General features: G+C 40.4%; 1 protein-coding gene across 6 annotated transcripts in view; it reads left to right on the forward strand.

Annotated features, from left to right (window-relative positions):
* The window catches only part of KIAA1549L (KIAA1549 like), a 104,314-nt gene that overhangs the window by 81,541 nt on the left and 7,596 nt on the right, over window positions 1-15,177 (forward strand). For 5 of the 6 annotated variants that reach the window (XM_068685088.1, XM_068685089.1, XM_068685094.1 and 2 more), the window contains 4 exons: window positions 1,800-2,147; window positions 7,789-7,886; window positions 9,098-9,243; window positions 13,626-13,777. In XM_068685088.1, coding sequence (XP_068541189.1) covers window positions 1,800-2,147; window positions 7,789-7,886; window positions 9,098-9,243; window positions 13,626-13,777 — 744 coding nt within the window. The remainder of the gene's footprint in view (window positions 1-1,799; window positions 2,148-7,788; window positions 7,887-9,097; window positions 9,244-13,625; window positions 13,778-15,177) is intronic. The other variant, XM_068685093.1, reaches the window with a different exon arrangement.

Below are 15,177 nucleotides of genomic sequence, written 5' to 3' on the forward strand. Positions count from 1 at the left end.
AATTTCTTGAAGCTAAAAACCGGTTAGCAAATAAGGCCAATAATTACATCCCTGTCTGTATAGGATGCGTAGCTTTTTGTAAATTCTTCTGTTTGATGTTCTGCGTATGGTATTTAGCTTTATAGTATCTTCTTGTAAATGGATTATTATTGAAGATCACCTTTTAAATTTAAATAACCCCACCAGGGTTTAGTATTGTCACCTTTCCCTAAAAAGTAGATTAAGCAAACTTTATTAACATCTTTATTACTTCCAGCATATCCAAAGACGATTATGAGTAGAGCAAATGCTGTAAGGAAAGAGTCTAGGACCTTTGAGCTGCTGAAGAGCTTTATGCTAGGGAAGAAAAAATTTAATCTGGTTTTGGTGTAAAAGGAACAAAACAACCTAATTATAAAAGCCTAAGAGGGCGGTATGCAAAAGAATTTACTGGTGCACCTTTATTTACAAGCTGCATTAATATAATTATATCAATAAGCTTCTGGATTAATGTTTACACCAAGGATTTTACTGATACGGTTGCAGCAGAGTTGTACCAGAAGTGCATAAACTCTGCTTCACCTTACAGGACTTATTTTTCCTTCTTCATGTTACTCTCAGTCTTTGTATTATCTAGTAACTGTGTCTGAACAATATCCAGGTTTTTATGTTAACATGAGCATAGAATGATGTCTATTTACAATACTTATGTGCTTTGGTTGTTATGAAAGCAAATAAAATGCATCAGAAACTGATAGGATGAATTGAAATATATTTTAAAACTTGAGTACTATTAACTCTCACCAGTCTCGTCCAAAATCTTCATGCCAACTTTTAAACTAATAAATCAAAGCTGACTTAATATTGTCCCACTATTAAGAATCCAATATTCATGTGATTTATTTTGGATATTATTTTCTTTTCCTGGATAGGATCAAAGAATCTCGGGCTGTAATGGCTTCACCAAGGGGTTGTAGTATAAAACCTGATTTATTTCAGCATTGGGTCCTAATAGGTCTCCTGTGGGATCCCATTCACTGTCATTTTTACAGTCATGGGGATACAGAAGAACTATGGCTATGAATCATTCAGTTGGGACAGGATGTCTCTTTGGTTGGGACAGAGTCTCTTTGGTTGCACTTATTATCCTAGGAGTAACTCTAGGAGTATCTAGGAGTATCCTAGATGTTGAGCACCTGCTTTGTTTGCTGTCTCTGCATTAGTTTTGGATAAATTTCTGTGTAACTGCTCTCTGGCTAGGTAGGATGTATGAGCTGGTTTGGGACATTTTCTGCAAAAGACAGAACCTATCCTGTGACATTAGTGGTGGTGCTCCTGGCTTAGAAATTTCAGGAGAACTCTGAAACTTTAATTATTCTGAAATCTTAGTATGTGTGAGTGAACAAAAGAATTTCAGTCTGTGTAGCTGTACCACGCAGCTGCTGGTGAGCAGTCCTTCACAGCCATGGTACTATTTAGGGAAACATACTCCTCCTGGTACAGTCGATACGAACAACTAAGAAAAGAATTTCAGCATTAATTCTAATTGTTTTTAAGTGAACCCTTAACAATTTAACATGTTACAGATTGTCCCTGCTAGCTTTTGCAGCAAACAATGAAGGATATGAAAGAGTCTTTGAGTGCCTGGCTATTGTCCTTCCCCGTGTGACATAATTCCTTTAAAACGCTTGTCGTGTGTCTATCCTGTAACAAGTCCTGACATTGTATGTTCTAGCTCTGTTTGAGAATGTTTTGTGTGAAGCAGCACAAATACTGTCTTGTAAAGCTTTACATATCCATCCTTTTACTCCATCCAACAGACTGAGCCCGAAATTATAGAAGAAACAAATGTTGACCGTGTCAATGAGCCTCGGAGCTACACCAGGTCCCGTCAGGCCAAAGGCCATTCAGAGACCTCAACTTTAAGTTCTCAGCCCTCCATTGATGAGGTTCGACAGCAGATGCATATGCTCTTGGAAGAGGCTTTCAGCCTGGCCTCTGCGGGCCACGGAGGACAGAGCAGGCAGGAGGCCTACAGCTCAGCACCACACTTGCCCTACTCAGAGGTGGTGACCAGCGCTCCTGGTACCATGACCCGACCTAGAGGGGGTGTGCAGTGGGTCCCCACATACAGACCAGAAATGTATCAGTACAGTCTGCCAAGACCAGTAAGTGAAACTTCTCTTTAGTATACTGTAATATCATAAAGATAGCTCTACTCTGAGACGTATTTTTTTTAAAGATGGAGTCTCATCTACATGCTTAAAAACCAGGTGTAAAGCCACGCTTATGGTAAATAAGTTTGGGTCGTGGGGTGTATGTATATATCCTCACACAGACGCATCTCCTGCATGAAGACTTGCTGCTCTATTTTAGCAGCAAGGTTGTCTTGTCCAAGTTCTGCTTGAACGAACAGGCTGCACTAAGCTCCAGACTGTTCAGTAGATCAAGAACTGACTTGCATGTCTCCTCGTGTTCGCTGAATGCATGTTTGGAATCGATCTGGTTTTGTAAAACATACATATGCGTAGCTGGGAATAAAACATTCAACACTTCTGCACAAGTTCCACCACTGAGGAGCATCATACCAAGACAGGGAACCCACTGTAGTAGTCTGAGTGACCTGAAACATGGGCTGATACTGAGAGGCTCACAGTTACAGCTCTTGGCGTGGGACTCACGAGATGGTTCAGGCCCTGAGGGTTTCTTGGTTGCCCTTCTGTAAGTCACTTCTTATGCTTCACTTTCTAACCTCAAATTGCAGCTAACATTTCCTTATCCTACAGAAGAAATAACGGCATTAAGAATTGATGTCTATGGATGTGATTTGGTGGTGATTTGTAGGTATCTAGACAGTAATAGCAGTAGTGCTGTGGGTATCCTTGGCAGGTTGAGCTACCCTTGTATTCCCAGATCCTGTAGTCTGAAACTCAACATGATTTTTTTTTTTCTCACATGTGTCAGGTACAAATCTAAACAAAGGATGATTGCTTTCAGATGAGAAATGGCCCATTTGTCAATATCAGTGTGAAAAAAAGCCTTATTAAATTTAAGTTGTTCACTTTAAGGCTGTTTGTTTGTTTTTTTTTTGGTTGTTGTTTTTTTTTTGTTTTGTTTTGTTTTTGTTTTTGTTTTTTTTTAGAAATACATCTGTTATTTTGAAAGAATGTATTTCAAAATTAGTCCCTAACTGGCTAGAATAAGAGAATAATGCAGAAAAGTGTCCTCAGTTTAAATCGACTATTACTAAGAGCTCTTTCCATGACAATAAAAAATACATTAAGGGTTGCTGCTTCTGACCTATTCTAAGCAGAAGTGAAAGCCAATGGCACTGCCATCCGAGGTTCATGCTGGTACTGTCTAAATCATGCTAAAGGATATTTTTGGCTCTTTGAAATTGGTCTGAAGAACTTCATATATGGCTTCTAATCATATTTCATGGTTCAAATTTGATTAGGAGCTTAAGAGGCAGCTAATAGCTAGTCAAATTACTTTGACACTGGAGAAGGTCCTTTTAAAAGGAACTGAAAAACCTCGTATGGTGACAGATTTAAGAAAATGTATTAGCCACCCATTTTGGTGAATGCTTCGCTATTTTGTTTTCAAGACTCATTACTCAATCATCTGCATGTTTTAGGACCTGTACGCATTTGGTTTTCTTTCTGGGGTTTTCAAGATAGCGCTAAAGAATTCCCCGAAGAGACTTAGATTTTAATTGATTGCCATGGGCTAGGATAGTCACAGGCTACCAGAGCTTGGATAAGGGCTTTAATTCATAGTTTTCTGCTGATCAGTTTCCCAAATATAAGCTGACTTTAACTAAACTGTTTACCCTTTGTGCTCAAATGGGGAGGGAGGGAGGATTGCAGTTGGAAAAAAAAAACAAAAACAAAACAGCAGTTGAGATGTGTGTGCAGAGTGACCTGTGTGCTGGAAAAATATGCAAGAATTGCTGCTCTTGACATCTTAGCACCTTAGCAGCAGTGTCCAGCTCAGGGAGCTGAGGAGCTGCTGGCAGGCTTCAGGGTGAGAGGTACGTGAGCACCAGGACACTTGTTACACAGGGGAGGACGTTTACCCTACAAACAAGGCATTATTTATTTTTGCCTTTTTAAAATGTCAGTTATTAGTTGCAATTAGAAGTCAACATTAATAATGCTATTATCATTTGAAATTTGGATTTAAGAGGATTTTCCTGCTTAGATGGAACAAATGCAGACATTGGCTTTACTTAGAGGTCTCTAGATACAATATATGTATAAAGATCTCCAGCCCAGCAGTCTCTTGTAAGATCTGGGCCTTCACAGTCCATACATTGGACTCCAAACTTTTACAATATCCCACAAATTTCCAGTAATTTGACTGCACCCTTCTCAGAGCCATCACTTGCAAAGACGTTTCATAGGGGATACAAGTGCTGGATAAAATTTGTAACATAGACGTTCTCTACCTTTATAATGGACAAATAATAAATAGGTTGAGGCAAAACAACAAAAATCTGCATGATAATCTCCATCTCGGTGTTTCCCTCTGTTCTTGAGTATTTGTCAGATGCTTGCAGAACCGTTCTTCAGGGCTGGGTTTCTTCAGGTCTCTTCCAAATTAGGGCTCTTTGATTTTTTTGGAGTGAACCTCCTGGTTAGTCCCACCACCAGGGAGCTGTGTACGTCTCTTGAGCGTTCTTCTTTTTCCATGTTTGTTTTTCTTTTGAGACCTTACGTGGTTTTTGTTCATTTTTGTTTTTACGTGCCAGCATTACAGCGCCTGTGTGGGAACGCCTCTCTGTCAGCTGCTCCTGGGTAACCTGTGATAACAGAGCTCCTTCATCTGGGGCTCTCTCCTTCTCCTGGCAGAGAAAAGCCAGTAAAACGCAAACTTGCAGCATTGTGCTGGAGCCTCTGAAAATGGGATGAGCAATATTTGGCTGGGTGCTTGTCATCCAGCTGCTGTACTGGAGGCTGGAGGACAGGAGGTAGAGAATAGAGAGCACAACAGGAGCCAGAGTACCAGCACTGGACCTTGGCAGGTCGTGGTACTGCTTTGGAAATCCATGTAGCTGCGTTGAGCAGAGTGCTACAGCCTCTTTATTACAGGGCTGGGCCAGTTCCCAGCTCTCTTCGTTAGTGCTCCGGAAAGAGAAGTAAGAGTAACACGATTTGATCCCAAGGGGAGAACTGGCATTGCACAGCAGGCACAGGTGGGCATGGACAGACTTACAGCCGGCATGGCTGGTGAGGAATCTGAGTCCTTGCAGCTTCTCTGCGTTTAACAGAGGTCAAGTGAGTGTTTAATCAAAGTTCAACTAATTCTAGTAGCAGGTAATAAACTAAATATAAAGCTCTGTACAGCTAGCAGCAAAACAAAACCAAATCCAGCTGAAATCAATGTATGCAATTTTTCTGTATTGCACATGAATAACCAAATTATTTAAATCATCCAGTGAGTAAACAAAACCACTACCCTTTTAATTCCTATGATGAGATTTAAGCAGATGGGCGTTTAATTAGAAGGCAACATTGAATAATTTAGCCCGATATAATAATTTTATTTTATTTTATTTACCTATATATTTGTGAACAGAAAAAAGTGATGGAGGATTGGCTGCTGTTCCCCAGAGCGGACAGCACCTTGGGAAGGTGTAGCAGATCTTTTAATAGGATTTTTCCCTTTAACAGGATTCCCTCTGCCCAGCCATTAGCAAAATGGTGCCACTCGTTCAAAATCTTTCATTTCCTATGTAAGCAGCAAAATAAATGCTTGGATTTTCTACTTCACTTTTTTCCCCAAAATTTTCAGGGCAAGTTGCAGGAAGTTTGTGAATCATTCTTCTCGATTCCTTAAAATGCCTCCTTTGATGTCCACATTTCAAAGCTGTGCATTAGTACACAAGTGAAACCCCAAGTCTGCAGCTCTCCTCCAACCCTGTCACCCTCAGTGGTATCTGCAGTCACCGACGACTCTGAAACATATCCTGTACCTTTAAAACAGGGGAAAAAATAATTTCATACTCAGTACTAATGCATGCTGAGAGCAAGATGTGGGATAAAAGGATTATGGAGGCAGAAGGAGGCTTTCAGTTCAGTCTGGGAGAGCATTGCCAGCTTTCTGGATGCAGAAGAGGTATTGCAGACCATTTCAAGTCCAGCGCTAGTAGGAGAAATATAAATGAGCTTTCCTTTGATGCAACAGCATTTTTTTTCCCTATACAGTTCTTTCACTAAAAATCAGTAGTTCCCACGCCTGGCTAGGAAATGTACCACTGCATTTTCATATTTTTTCCACCTAAAGAAATAAATACTTTAAATATCAGCGTAACATGTTGCAAATAAATATTGAGAGACATCAGAGGTGGCATGAAAGGGGAAAATGATTTTCAAAGACTTGCCTTTGAGGGACCTTACCCTGCTTTAAAAGAGGTGGGGGTGAGAGGTGGGAGAAAGATGCTTGGTCTGTGTTGCTTTTCCCTTAGATACGTTGACATCAAAAGTCAGCAGTGGATGCGTTATCTTTCCTGTGTGCAAACCCAGTTTTGCAGCTATTTGAGAAAAAAAGATAATGGAGCACTGTCTGAAAGTGTGATTTGTAAAGACGATTACTTTAGATAGTGGTTTGGGGTATTTAGTGTGGGATTTATATTGCCAAATTCAAACCTAAATGTAGGTGTTAAGTCTGAGCTAATCATGTAAATCCTGTAGGCTCTTTCAACAGGCAGGAGATAGAGGGTGACTCATCCCCCGTTACCATGTTTTTAGCTTTCTCTGCTGTTTGCTGAGGGAGATACTCTGGGTAAAGCAGATGCCTCTCTTTTAGAGGGTCAAAGCCCCAGTGCTGGACTTCAGACTCCAGTTTGAGCCCAAATGCATGGATCTTGATCCTGCAGAGCCTCCCCAGAATTAGTCATTTGCTATCACTCTGATCTTATCTTTAAACCTGGGCATTTCTCTGAAGTGTTGTCAATAAAAACACCAACAGCAATAAATAAAGCACAATGGGTAGGAGAGAAGTGTCAATGAAACGTTAGAGAGATTGAAATCATCCCTCTGTCTTTAAGCATCATTTTGCCAAATTATAACCTCTCATCTATAGCATTCCTGAGAATTTGGAAGAGACCCTAAAGGTCATCTGTTGTGTGCCACAGCTTTCACGCACACAGTTACTTGACCTTCACATGTATTAGTGATGAAATCCAGAACAGCTATGAGCAAAATGCTGGGTTTTATGAGTTAGTGGGCTGATTGTGTGCTCCTCCGAGTTACTCTTCTTTTTCAACATAATTTGAATTATTATTGCTTTAGAAAGTTACAGAGCTTGGGGTTTTTGTGAAGAGTTTTCTTTTCATCTCTTCAAGGCTGGAAAAAAATGTTGAAATATTCATTGCTCACGGGCAGTTTCATTTCACCAGATGCTGCTCTGAGGATGCTTTCTGAATCTTTTGCTTTTGGAGGAATTGAAAATACTGAGATTTTTTACCTGTGGGTCCAAAGCAGCTGTCGAGTCTCACATAATCGTAACAGATCTGCTTTGCCAGCAAGGTTACAAGTGTCACAGAGACAGCGTTTAATACATTTTTGCTTTAATTAGACTTCGTTTTGCCTCTGTGAACACATTTGTTCATGTTTTCTTCAACGTCCTAAAATCACCCAAGCATTGTAAGTTCTATAATGAATCGGTATTTCTAGTGGTGCTACAAAATATTAGCTTCCTGTGGGCCAGCATGCAAAGCAGGTATTTGATTTCTGAGGTTAGTTTCCTTTTTAATTTGCATGGTATCTCTTCTTGCCTCAGAAGATCTGTCTCTCTCTTTTATAGGCTTACAGATTTTCTCAGCTTCCTGAGATGGTAATGGGATCTCCTCCTCCTCCTGTCCCTCCCAGAACCGGTCCTGTGGCTGTTGCCTCTCTCAGGAGGTATTTACCTTTCGGTTTGTTTCAGGTGTGAACTCTAAAACCCACTGTTTGCAAAAGAACTGAGCCAAACCCTGAAGTGGCACTTAGGAGCCGTCTAGTTAATAAACACCCATGAAATGAGAAGCATACTATTTTTATTTTCTTTTTAACGTCAAGAGGAAAGAAATAACAATGAATTTTCTCTTCCGCTAGCTAATCAGTTTCAACATAATTAGGACGGTTCGGCTCTGATTTCTTTTAAAACACTCATTGCCTCAACTCACACAATGCGTAATGGCATATCGTATAGCAAATGTAGTGTGGATAATTCACACCGTCACTTTCCCTACTTTTCTCTATTCTAAGGACTTGCAACATGACACAGATGAGTTATCAGAACCCTGGGTCCAGAGATTTGTGCCTGGCTTTCAGGTATCTCACACCTGTGTTTCCAAAGTGAAATATTTGTGAAAACCTGATTGCCTTAGCTCAAAGTATACATTTTGGCGTATCCTCACGGTTAGGCACTTGATAAAATGCATTTCAAGGAATTTTCGCACTTCTGTGGTGGATGAGCTCATTTAGCCTTCAATGTTGTGCTGTTGTGCACTGCCTGATGCCAGCTGCAATCTGAAGGCACCACAGGCCTGCTGAGAATTGCTGTGGAGCACTGAGACCAAAGGAAACTTTTTTTCAGAGTGTCTGCTAATGATATTCTAATTGCATCCCAATATTCAGGATATGGATACAGTTTTCTGACACACTCTCGTTTATCCATTCCATTTTAGCTCTAAAGCAATGGGGACACACCTTTTCAGTGGGTGTTAGTACTTCTCACATGCAGTTTGCACTACTTAGCGTAGTAGTCACCTGCTGTATGATACCTTGTCATATGCACTGTAGTAATATGCTGCTGTCTATGGTTGTCTGTTCTGTTAATTAGCTACAGTAAAGCTTTTTGTTTGTTTGTGTTGCATGTCACAGCCATTTGCTTGATGCAGTAAGAAAAGGCTCTATGCAACTGTAATTACACACTTCACCTAAGTAGCACCAGGTTAAAGAAATTCTCAGACATTTTCCAAACTTCTGTCATGCCAGAACATAATCAGATAACTTATCCGTAGCAGGCTTGTCATGCTGTATCTGATAGGCGTGTATGTATGGCTACAAGTCTCATCTATTAATCAGGATATCAAATTTTTTTTTCTTTTTTTCTCTCTTTTAATGCACAGGTCTACATCAGATATTGGCAGCAAAGTGAGAATACCTGAGTCCAGTGGGGTGGATCCGGCCCAGCATCATGATCAGGCATCTTTTGCACCTGGTTCAAGAGCTCCAATGTCTGTTGGCCCACTTGATCAATCAGCTTTTCACTCAGGTGAAAAAATAGGCCCGCAGACCCAACTTGCATCTTTGAGAACCACACAACTTGTTTTGCATCCAAATGAGTAAATGGGATATAGCAAATAGAGATGATTATTTGGAGAAAGAAGGTATTAGGTATTTTATAGGGTACAAATGAAGGGGATATACGAAAGATTATCCCTTTGTAAATGCAGAAGCAGCTGCATTATAAATACTACCCGTCTTGCAGAAGCACCAGGAAACGGTGCTTCTGAAGGTAAGACCCTGCAGCAATGTACCAGATAGTCTTTGTTCCACTATGGCATTCTGCTGGCTCACTGATCAATTAAAGGTCCAGTAAAAAAGTTCATTTGTACCACAAAATCCAGTGGAAATTTTAGGGGGGATTTTCTAGCTGGTATATAGAGGGCATTGGTTGGCAAGAGCAGAACTTGCAGCATTTGATGGGGCTCAGCAGCAAGAGGCAGCTCTAAACCTTTACAGCTTTGCATAAAGAAAAGCTGTTACCAGCAAATGTGGTGATCTAGGTTAAAATAAGGTGTGAACAGTAAGAAATGCAGCTGCTTTTCTATTAATCATTGAGCTCCCTTCATCAAACTGAAAGATACTCTTGGCTGATATTGCTTGAAATCACTGGATTCTTTCCATTCTTTTGATCCTCAGTAGCAGTTTGCATCAGCTGCCTTTTCTCTTCCTCTTGAGATCAACTATAACACAGTGGTTGTATCCACATTAGCAGTGGAGCAGACCAACAGGAGCAGCTCTGTAAAGCAGATCAGCTTATAAATGAGGGCCTGGCACCCATGCTGTATGCATTGCTGAATTTCTGCCTTTTCCATACACACACTTGGCATAGCTCTCAAGCGACCCATGGACTGAATGCTCATTAGAGCATTTGTTCCAGTTTGTTTTCATCTGAAAGAGGTCCAGTTTGTGTACTTTGAGAATGCTTCAGGGCTAACCAAAGCACCGAGACTGGGAACAGTTGGGAGATCACCTTCAAAAGCTGTAAGTAGTAGAGTTGTGTAGAAGAAGGCTTGATGGCATTGAGCACAGCTTGGTTTGTAAGGACGGGGAGGAAAAGCAAATGGATGTAAAGAAAAATGTGTGTGACTGATGTTTTTCAGCCTGACTGGGGGATGTCTTTTATGACTCCTTATTTCCTCCTGAGAAACTTAGCCCCTCACTGCGGTGACGGGAGTGGACTAGTGAGGAGGGGTAAAATCGAGGAGTTGTGTCCCCATCCATGCAAAGCAGAAGGCAGCAGTGCTTTTGCTTGGTCAAAGGTTATACGTTAGCTCGTCTGCCCTCCTTTTTTTGGAGAAGATAGCTCGTGCTCACTTGCAGAACTTGTATTGGGTCAAGGTATCTCCATTTTAGAAGTCTGATGTGTTCCTGATATGAATTTGGTAAGAATTTTGGTTTTGAATTAATTGATTTAATCAGAAGATTAATCTGATACTTCGTTTTGATGGTCTCTGCATAACACTTGGCTGGGAAAATACTGGAAATAGCTTCTCATTGGCAAAATGTGTTTTCTTGATGAGCTATAGAAAAAGACTTGAAAGATTAAAAAAATTGTACATTGTCATTTCAGTTTGGTAATTGACAGGTTTGTTAGACATTGCTCAGTTAATCTGCAAGAAGAATTTCTTTCTTATCTTAGTTAGAAGTAATAGAAAGTTATCTGCATTGTATTCAGCAATTTTCTACTGAGAATAATACTGTGGATATGCAAATCTGTTGTCAATTAATTAAATACAGTAGATCTGAAGGATCCATTCTACTCTGGCTTTTATCACTGTACCTTCTGCAGCGTTAGTCTAAAAAGAGCAGCTGCTCTCCCTTTCATTTTAAAGCAACTCAAACTATAAAACATGCCACACGGCCAAGAACTCCTCCGTCATGACTGCAGTAACACGTTCTGTGTGATACACCTTTTTATAACTTCCAGTGACGCGGAGGTTTGATTGCTGTATGTAACAAGTAAGTGTGCTATGCTGCCACGGAAGAGTGACTGGATTTCATCAGAGACAAAAAGACCTCTGTGTGCATCGTGGAATGTGCCAGAATTGTTCTGGGGGTAGTTGGAGGAAACATTCGTATGTGATAGATCCTGTCAATGGCTGTGATGCAGGGGAAGATGGAGAGAGTTGTAAGAAACCTGCGACTATAGCAAGCAAGGATTCCTAATGTTCTGATTGGAAAATAAGTTTTTATTGCTTCAACAGATGAAAAAACATTGCTGCAGGTGGCGATTTGGCATGAAATGACCTGATTTGCTCTCGTGTAGCCCCATCGACATTAACTCTAAGATAATGATTTTGCAGGAAGAATTGGGATAACGTATTATCTCCACTACTTGAGCGTTCGCTTTGAATAGCAGTTCATTTTGCTGTGGTTAAATTAAAAGAGCTTTTTGGTGTAGAAGCTATAGGAGCAGCACTTTCTTTTCTGTACGTGTCTGAAGAATACTTCCAGCCTCGCTAACTCATTGAAAATAGCAATCCTTGTGCTGGCTATGACCAGGTAGGAACAAAGATTGCCCACGCCTCTTTTCTTAGCCCACCTCCTTCTAAACCGAGGGAGCAGTGGAGTAGTTGGGATAGAGGTCTTGTGGGATGCCCTGTGGCTTCCTGCTGTTCAGGCGTACATCGTAGATCCCACTGGTCCAGAACAAATCCACTGTGACTACTTCTCTGAGGCAAAGTGACTCCAGCATCAGCCTGACACAGTGCTTTTCACCTACAACCTGATGTCAAAATGAAAGGTAGGACTTAGTCCCAAACAGTGGAAAACACTGGGGAAGTGTAAAGTGCAAGATAAATATTTTTAGTCCATTATTTTTAGATGACATTTCACTTTTCTTTCTTTTTTTCTTTTTTTTTTTAAAGTCATTTTTGAAACAGATGCCATGTGGTTCTGCCCTGTGCTACAAAGCATTTTTTTCTCCTCTTTACAAGCCCTGCTTGCATTCATAGCTGTTTGACTCTGGGCTGCATTGGGAGGTCACTGAGAACCTGGAGATCCCTGGTTTTGTGCAGACTGCTTTGTGCTCAGGGGTGGGGATGTGCCATGGCTGTAAACTGAATCAGCCAGGAAGCAATGCTAATTTCTTCCTCTACACCCATTCCTAAATAAAAATGCCCGATTTGTACTTTTATTGTGTTCTTGTGGGGCTTCTGCTCTGACATAAATTATTTTTGCTATATTCTGTGAATTTGAAGAGTAAAATACATGCCCACATATTATAATTGAGTGTTCAAAACATCCTGTCCACATGCTTTGTTTGCTCCATGATAAAGCTGGTGGAGAACTCTCTCCTCCAAGGATTTAGGAACGAGGTTTTTAGGGCTTTAGAGTAGCCGTGGTACAGATGCTGGTGTTTGTCTCCCTGTGTAAGTAGACACTAGAGGAAGGAAGTCTTACTGGACAAGCAAATCGTACTTCAAACTTTGTAAATACTGTGGCTAGTCTGAGTAATTGCAGAAAGAACCACACTGGCCTGTGTGTCTCCATGAGGACTAAACCGTACCTGAAGGAGCAGGTAGAACCATATCCAGAGACTTGGCTGAACCTTGTGTTAGGAAAGCTGTTTTCTCCCACCTAGCCTTGAGTATGAGAATGGAATTCTAACAAAAGGCTTCCTGGACATCCCTGCACGTGTATCTTGATCAAGACAAGGTAAAAACAGATCTCATGTCACCAGGTTTCCTTGGAAATACTTCTTTAAGTTGTAGCTGCATAATTCATGGCAGCCATAGGCTGTACCTGGGAAATGAATTGAGCAGGCAGAGCCTTGGTATTTTTCATGGAAGTATTGAAGTTTTATGATGGGGTTGTTGAGATTACAGCCTTGTAAATGTATCATTCACTCGGTTTCGTAGGTTTTATGTCTAGAGACATTAAGATAGTTTTACTGTGTAAACTGAATGCTCTGTAGCCTGCCTTTGAAAAGAAAGGTGTAGTACTTTGAAACCCATGGCAACAACAGCTTCAAAATTGAAAACAAGGAAACAAATGTAAGAGGAAAAAAACAACTTTTTTTTCAAAGTTTTGATGGGGATCAGCCATTTCAAGGATTAAGTCCTAAGGAGTAACTCTTATCTTTATCTAAGGGTTGTGCATGATTATATAGACAACTACAAATCTCATCTTCTCCAGTTTTTCCCAGCATTATGGAGATATTCTAGTCAGATATTGAGAGCCTTACATCCAACCAAAGGTCACCAGAGATGTCATTCTCACCAAAGGAAAAAAAAAAGAAACAAAAAGGACACAATTACTTCATAAGTAATATCTCCTAATTTATAACTGAAAATACTGCCTATTAATTTTTATCTAATCTTTTTTTTTTCTCTCTCTCTCTCTCTCTCTCTCTCTCTCTTTTAATAGGAAATACAGTACCAGCAGTGTTTGCCATACCAGCAGCAAACCGACCTGGCTTCACAGGCTATTTTATCCCAACGCCACCCACCGCATACAGGAATCAAGCCTGGCTGCCCTATGCTGGAGAGAATGAACTACCAGGACAGTGGGCAGACTCAGTAAGTACCCTTCTTTCTCTAACTACAATACATTTTCTGTGATTTGCACAAGAGAGGATTTAAGTGATATTTAGCGATCAGCGACAGATCTGAGAAGGGTAATTCTTTCTGAATGAGAACAATCTCTAGCAATGAAAATCTGTGAGAGAGGGTGGGAATATTTAGTCATCCATCCCACAAACTGTAAGCATTGTTCACTAGGCTAGAGGCTGGCACCCGCTCAAATTTGGTGTGTCAGATACTCAAGACAGAGCTTAAAGATTTGGATAGGGAGCAGGTGATGCTGCCTCTCAAAGTGGCTTCCTGCTGTTTGGGAGCTGGGGAACACCTTTACATCTTGGAGGCTTCTCTCGAGATAGCCCAGCTCCTAGCTCCCAGGCCTGCCGTAACCCTGCTGAACAGCATTTTAAGTCCTCCTGAAGGGCCTGACAGATCTTAAACTAAATAATTAATTGCACAATTCTACTCTGAGACGGATCTAATTTTTAGTCTGAAGTGTACCTACATTTCAAAGAAATAAAACTGAGATCCTAAAATGAATTGTGGTAGTTCATCATGTTTGAAACAATTTCTAACATTTAGGGCTTTTTATCGACACTTACCTTTAATGCTATTAAAGAAATAAAAGCAAAAGATAGATTTTGCTGCCTGAGCTCACATCTGGTGTTTATGCAGAACCAATTCAACCCAGTGAACTGGGAGATGGATTCTATTTCTTTCTGTAGATCATCAACAGAATATTTTACTGAACTGCTCTCTAATAGTTGCCTCTGAGCAACTAAGCAAGAGAGAGTAAGGGCATATAAATGTTCTGGGGACAGCTATTTGTTGCCAAATCTTTATTACTGCTTTTGATGTCTGAGAGGAAAAGAATTCACTTTGTCTCTCAGATACAAGTCTGAATTTGCAGGCTGAACTGTCAAGAAAGAAGAAATACGTTCATGTGTAAGCTGAGTATATCTGCTGCTGTGCCCCTGACACCTGGAGGCTTGTGAAGTCGTACAGATTCCCTTCCAGATCAGAACTGCCATTTAAAACAAACAAATCCTTCCATGGAAACCATGAAAAAATGTTATTTTTCTAATTTTTATTTGTAATCCTATGTACACTTTAAATTCAGGAGGACCATTGTGTCTGAGCAATCATTTAGAACTTTTTCTTCAGAAAGAAAACAGAGCCAGGAACAGTATTTTAATTGACTTTTGTTCTTTTCCCTTTTGCATCCCTACTTCTTGGCTGCTTTAAATAAGAGTCAGGTATCACTTGTCAAAAGTGAAGACTAAAAACAAACCAGAAAAAAATGGAAATCAATGTTCCAACCCCCAGTTTCTTCCTTTGGAAGGAGAAGAATGTAGCTCTCTTCTTTCCTTGTCTTAAGGGAAAGAGGTGAGAAAAGCAGT

This window comes from Anas acuta, chromosome 5 (assembly GCF_963932015.1).
Source record: "Anas acuta chromosome 5, bAnaAcu1.1, whole genome shotgun sequence".
Classification (NCBI taxonomy): domain Eukaryota; kingdom Metazoa; phylum Chordata; class Aves; order Anseriformes; family Anatidae; genus Anas; species Anas acuta.